The 7,013-nt window shown below is 40.3% G+C and overlaps 1 protein-coding gene across 1 annotated transcript; it reads left to right on the top strand.

Moving 5' to 3' along the window:
- The first annotated feature begins 1,129 nt into the window (after positions 1-1,129).
- LOC146073464 (olfactory receptor 1496-like) lies at positions 1,130-6,117 on the top strand. Its single transcript, XM_083180645.1, has 3 exons — positions 1,130-1,207; positions 3,982-4,086; positions 5,182-6,117. The coding sequence occupies exons 1-3, from the start codon at positions 1,130-1,132 to the stop codon at positions 6,115-6,117; spliced, it is 1,119 nt and encodes a 372-aa protein (XP_083036771.1).
- Positions 6,118-7,013: the final 896 nt, after the last annotated feature.

A 7,013-nucleotide genomic window follows, 5' to 3' on the forward strand; every position in this document is an offset into this window, starting at 1 on the left:
AATGGGTATCATGACGTGTGGCAAATGTATAATAAACATCATGGCGTATGGCATATTTATAATAAGCATTACAGTGTGGCATATGTATAATGGGCATCACGGTGTGCGACATATGTATAATGGGCATCACAGTGTGCGACATATGTATAATGGACACCACAATGTGTGGCATATGTATAATGAGCATATGCCACACACCATGATGCTCAATATACATATGTGGCTCTCTCTGTGTCCCCACTGTCACTCTCTGTCTGCTGTCACTCTCTCTGTCCCTTTGTCCTTGCTAAGCTTGAGTTTTGGCTCATAACGTGTGGCACAATGTGTTAAGGGCACTAGTAGATAGTATAAGGGGTCCTACTAGTGTGGTGTATAAGGGGTATGTGGTGTGGTACGCTACACTTAAAGACATGCCCCCTTTTCAGTGGCCACACCCCGTTTTTCCGTACCCCCACTTTCAAATTTCCACTTCGAGCACTGGGGATGACCATAATACATTGGGCGTTCCCTGGTCTGGGTAGTGTCAATCCCCCCCCCCCCGTCCCTACCCCACTTGCACAAATGCCTTAGTGAGTGTGATACTAGCCGAAGGTGTTCGCACAGGCGGTGGGTGCATGCCCAGACCACCCACCATCGGAACAGGGATATCCGATCACTACAGCATCACTCCCAATATCATCTCTGGCTTAGGATCATAATTCTAATTAATATCAATATTATGAATATCATTCTGATATTATTATTATTATTATTATTATTATTATTATTATTATTATCATTATTATTATTATTATTAATACCGCTCAGCCTAAATAAATCAATACATATTTACTTGTAACTGGAGTTAATTTTCATAAACCTGCTTGGATTATTCTTCTGTTTTTTTTTTTGTATTTTTTTTTACAAGCCACAAGAGATTTTATAGTTTTGAATCTTAATTGGGTTGGCATAATCTTGAAGTATGTAGAGAATTAAAGGCCCTTGGAGTCCCTACATTACGATTATAAAAAGACAAGCAATTTATCAGTCACCCTCTGCTTTGGGTAAGATGCTCTGTTGACCTTTACTGTTACGTGATGATTCTGAAATACTGTATGTACAGTACTATTGAAAGCCAACTACTGCAGAAATGGGCAACTTGTCATTATCTTATAATAGGGAGGCAAATATTACAGGACACAATGCACTCCATCATATTGCTGCAGAGGTAAGTGACATTAAGGAGGTATACACACGGTGCGATTTTGCATGCAATTTGATCCTGATTCCATTGAGATTGAGTCGGGATCTAATCGAGTGGCAAGCAAAACGCATTCGATTTATTATTATTATTGTCTTTCCTGCACAGTTTTTCTATTCAATTTCGATGCTAATGGGCTGCGCATCAGGATTGAAGTGGCATCGAATATGGTTGAAGAGCATAACTCTCTATGTTCCTGTTCTCAAGAGTAACATGTGATGGGTACTATGGACATTGTGGGCAAAATTAGACATAACTAGACCAGAATTTATTGTTTTTGACCCGGCTACAAAACAGTGCTGTGCATAACCACACCAGTAAATAGGAAAGCCCACATACTGTAAATACCCTGTTTGTTGTATCACTGTCTCCTTTGTAAAGCGCAACGGAATATAATAATAATATGCTGCGCTATATAAGAGACTGTTAATAAATAAATAATAAATACTGCTTAGATATCTGACATATATTATGATTCCTAAAACATTAATTTACCCAACCTCAGGATGTATTTATAAAAAAATTAAAAATTAAAATAAATAAATTGCATGCAATTCTTTTTTAGGAGAATGTAAGTAGTATAATCTTTATTTTTATTTTTTTCAATTAATGCTTAATATCTCAATTTAATTAGAAATTAACCAAAATTTTCACACCGCACTTTTAAAACGGTATATTTCCGTTTTGTTTTTTTCACATTTCAACACGTTTAAGGCTGCAGTGGGAAAGTGCCAAAGTTGATTTACCGGTTAAAGATAACCGGTATTTCAAAATGTTTAAAAAGCAGAGTCCTACACTTTTAGAGACGTTTTTTATGCAGTGAGAATGGCTCTGAAACGGTATTAAGTAAAAACAACAGATCTCAGACCTGTGATAGGCTGGCCCCTGCATTCTGCCTTGAAACGTGTTCAGGGGATTAAACGGGTTGACTGATGCGAAGGGTATTTAAATGGTATTTAAAACGGTAACGGCTCAGACCCGTTTTAAATACCATTTTAAAATACTGTTTTAAAACATTTAGGCAGTGTGAAAGTGGTATAACTGTCACGTGCCGAACGTTATATGTTATATTCCAGTGCTAGCACAGCCCTAATGCAGTTGTACAAATAAATGGCAATTAAGGTGTTTTCACATAAATCTACCCATGATCCATGACTTGTCTTACATGCTGATACATACAGTTTGATGTTTGTGCAGGGTGCATGTTCTCTGCAGAGAACATTGGTCCTAATTCACCATTGAGCCCTAATCAAAAAATTTGCAGAGGACTGTGAGCAGAAAGCTGCCACCCAGTCTGAAAGATAAAATGCCCTATGCAAAATTTAAACTGATCTGTGAATGCATTGTTAACAGTCATGCATTCACAATTCCCGAAACATTGAAGAGTCTTTGCCGTCTGTGCAAATGTGATTAGGTCTAAGGCTGCCAAAAATCTGTAACTGAGATCAGCTAGAAGGGGTAAGTGCGGACCTCACAGACCAACCCTAAAAATGCATAGGCACATCAGCTGTTTCCAAACACACCCGTTCCTGCCTTACTGATTGCAAACACATGCATTTGCATATTTATGTGCAGTGTGCAAATCAATAGACTGTTTTTATACCGCTATGATTTATTAGAGTTGTTCTACCCTACTAAAATCCTATTAACTACTATATAAAGCAATTAAGACATCAAAATACAAAATTCTTACTTTGATGGCTTAATTCAGGGGTGGTCAACCGGTCAGAGGTAAAGAGCCGAAAAATATCAGTAGTCAAGCTAAAGAGCCGACATGCACGCGCCGAAGGCACATGCGCCAAAAAAAGGGGCGTAGTCTATTTTGAACCCTTGGGTGGGTGTGATACAAATATGCCTCCAATAGTGCAGTGCCATATATACTTATGCCCCCTATAGTGCCAGATACTCATATGCCCCCCACGGTGCCAGGTATGCACCACACGGTGCCAGGTATGCCCCCACAGTGCCAAAAAGCTGGTATGCCCCCACAGTGCCACAAACTGCTATGCCCCCACAGTGCCACAAACTGCTATGCCCCCCACAGTGCAAATTTCCCAGCAGCAGCACTCATCGTTGTTGCTGCTGCTGCCAGGCAGGGAGAGGACAGTCTGGTTTCCCCCTGCAGTCCTCCTGTCATGTCACCGATGGGAGGAGAGCACAGCACACCGCGCGTCTCCTTCCCCCTCACTTCCCTGTGACTGGGCCGCCCACCAATCAAAGCTCGCTGGCCGGCTCCTGATTGGCTGCTGGCCCACGAGCTCTGATTGGCGGATGGCCCAGTCACAAGGATGCACAGTAAGGGGTAGGAGAGATGCGCGATGCACACTCTCCTCCCCTCAGAAGGAGACGGGATTCAGGGAACCGGCAGCAGGGGGGACTGGGACAGACGGTGGGCGGTGGGCAGCAGTGGGAGCAGGAGCCGCACTTTACAAGGGGGAGAGCCGCATGAGGCTCAAGAGCCACAGGTTGGCCACCACTGGCTTAATTCATTGACAGATAGATAGACAGTTGTGATATTTCTGATTACCCCTACTGCCCTCTCCCTTTCTATGTCCTTCTTCTGCTCATATTTAACTTATGCCCTCTTATTCTCCACCTCTGCCTCGTGGCTACCATCATGTAGCATTGAGGCAATCAACACCATTTTCTTATCCTCTATGTTTGCCTCACTTCTCTCTTTTATTCTTTCTCTCCTGCCCTGAACAAGCCACTTCCCCATAAAATGCCTCCCTTACTTTTAGCAACCACTATTCATCAGCAACCACTCTTCTCCATCAAAGATCAAAAACGCAGGTTTGGCATTCCAAATTCACTGGAAATTTGCAGAAATGTTCAGGAACCACAGAGTGAGAGTGCATGAAACCATCCTCTAACATGAACTTCCTCCATTTCAAATATATGGTCTTATACTATAAAGCTGCCCTACACTCTCTCTCTCTCTCTCTCTCTCTCTCTCTCTCTTTTTCTCTTTCTCTCTATCTCTAGTCATATTTCAAAAATCTCATCTCCTCTAAGTATTAAAATCCCATGCGTTTCTTTGACATGGTCAACTCCCACCTCTGCCCACTTCCATCTCAACTCCCCTCCTTACTCTTTGCCCTTGATTTTGCCTCCTAATTCACATCCAACCAGACCTTCAGAAACCTCCCCACTCCATTTCCTGATCACCACAATCCTTCCTTCTTACAAACTCTGGCATCTTTTTCAACTGCTCCTGGTGAAGAAGTCATGTCACTCATCTGTTCCTCCCACTCCAACTTCCCACTTCACTCTATCCCTTCCTGCCTCCATTGCTATATCTCTCCTTCTGCCTGATCTTGCCCACCTCCTCAGTCTCCCTCTTTCATCAGGAAATGCCCCCTCTACCTTCATGCATATCATTGTCTTGCCTTTAAAAAAAAAAAACATTGATCCTAACATTCCCTCCAGCTATCGATCTCTCTCTCCCCAAACACCTCAACTATATTGCCTACAGCCAACTTACTACCTTTATTTCATCGCTCCCGCTCATTGCATGACACATTTCAGTCTGGCTACCATCTTCTCCTCTCCATTCAAATTGTCATCACTAAAGACTGCTGTGCCCTCATTAATCCAAGAGCCACTTATTTTGTTGACCTCTTAGAGGCTTTAGACACTGCAGAAAACCTTTCTCTCCTTTCATGTATTACTAACCACTCCTTATGTTGTATGCGGTGATGCATAAGCTTTGTGGCAACAACATATATAGACACATCTGCAGGCTTGGTTTTTGTTTATTGTCATAATAAATTTTAAAATCTTTACTAACCCGACTACACTGGACTTGCGTCAATGTGTTTTGGTTTTTTGTTTTTCTCAGAAGCCAACGACCAAACTTTTTTTAAGTCTGACTCTTTAAAGCACATATACATAAACATATATAAGCCACTGAACACTTCTACTCTTTTTATATCTTCAAGATTACGAATGTAACGGAAATCACAGAAATATTGCTGTTAGGAATTACAAGTTTCCATCAACATAAGTTTTTAATTTTCTCTCTGTTCCTTGTGATTTATTTGGTGACCATATTAGGGAACCTTCTGATCATCTTACTGGTGGCTTACAGCAAGACTCTCCATTCGCCTATGTACATCTTCCTTACACAGATTTCTGTGTGTGACATGTTGGTGGCCACAGATATTGTCCCCAATATGCTTAATATTATCCACAAAGATGGAGGCCTTGTATCTCTTCTGGGCTGTATCACTCAGTATTTAATATTTTGTTCCTCAGAAAGCTCGGAATGTCTCCTTCTGACAGTGATGTCCTGTGACCGCTATTTGGCCATATGTAACCCTCTGCGTTACACTGTTATAATGAACCACATGTTTTGCTTTAAACTTGTTCTCATGTGCTGGGTTATAAGTTATTCACTACTACTAAATCAAGCTATACCTATATTTCAGTTATCATTTTGTGGACCACATGTGATTGACCATTTCTTCTGTGATTATGACCCCTTGATGGAACTTTCCTGCTCAGATACTTATGTAGTGGAACTTGAGTCTAACTTGCTTTCCATTCCATTAATTATCTTCCCTTTCTTTATCATTATTATTTCCTATGTCTATATTGTTTCCACAATCCTACGAATCCCATCCATAACTGGAAGACATAAGGCCTTCTCCACCTGCAGCTCCCACCTGCTTGTTGTCTCTATATTTTATGGATCCCTATCAAGTATTTATTCCGTTCCCAAGAAAGCAAATTCCCGGACTTTGAGTAAAATCCTGTCTCTTTTGTACACTGTGGTCACACCATTGATTAACCCTTTCATATATAGCTTCAGAAATAAGGACATACATAAAGCATTTGTTAAAGGTGCATTCAAGGTGAAAGCATCAAGATTTTAAATAAACACATTTGGATACACATTGTAACCAAAATTCTGGAACTGGAGTCATTATTTTTATAAATACTGTTAAATGAAAATTAATTTCAGTGATAATTATAATTTGCGTGGATATGCATTTTTTCTATCACAGTATCATTGACTCCTATACATGTATTTGTGCTTTCTTGTTTTGGTAGTAGAATTGAGTTACTTAGTTTACCTTAGGCTTTCTTTGTGTCTAAAAATAACAAGCAATGTATTCACTCATTTTCCTTATGGAACACCAGTTTCCCCCCACAACCCAAGATGATACTTGTAGGTTAATTGACTTCCATCAAAAATAACCCTAGCATTAATGTATATGAATATATGTGTTGTAAGAAATATAGAGGGTTATACAGACCAGAGCACATGGCTGGGAATTTGCAGGCTGGGCGTTAATCGATAGGCTGCATATGCGTACATCACATAATATGCATGCGCGAGGACATCCTGCAATAAGATCTAATTACTTTTTTTTTCTAAATTCTTTATTTTCAATCAATAACAGAAAAATCAGAAATTGAATATTATAGGAAAACATTTTAAAGACCATAACATAGCGAAACACAAAGATGACGATCATCACAAATCTTAAATATAAGTAGCCGTATAGACACTATCATCTATAATTTTGCCGCACCAAAATATATAAACATTTAAACATCTTATCAGATTGATAGTAAAGAATAGAACAGAGAAAAAGACAGAAAGGACAGAGGGGAAAGAGGGGGGGGGGGGTATGCTCATAGAGACGTATATCAGGTTTCTGTCCAGCTATCAGCTGAGTCAAGAACTTGTATGGCAAGTCCTAGGGCCCATTCTTGCCCAAGACTTCCCTGGTGTGGCGATGACTTTATAGGTTCTGAGGAATTC

The sequence above is a fragment of the Crinia signifera genome, chromosome 4 (assembly GCF_055691185.1).
Source record: "Crinia signifera chromosome 4, ASM5569118v1, whole genome shotgun sequence".
Lineage (NCBI taxonomy): Eukaryota > Metazoa > Chordata > Amphibia > Anura > Myobatrachidae > Crinia > Crinia signifera.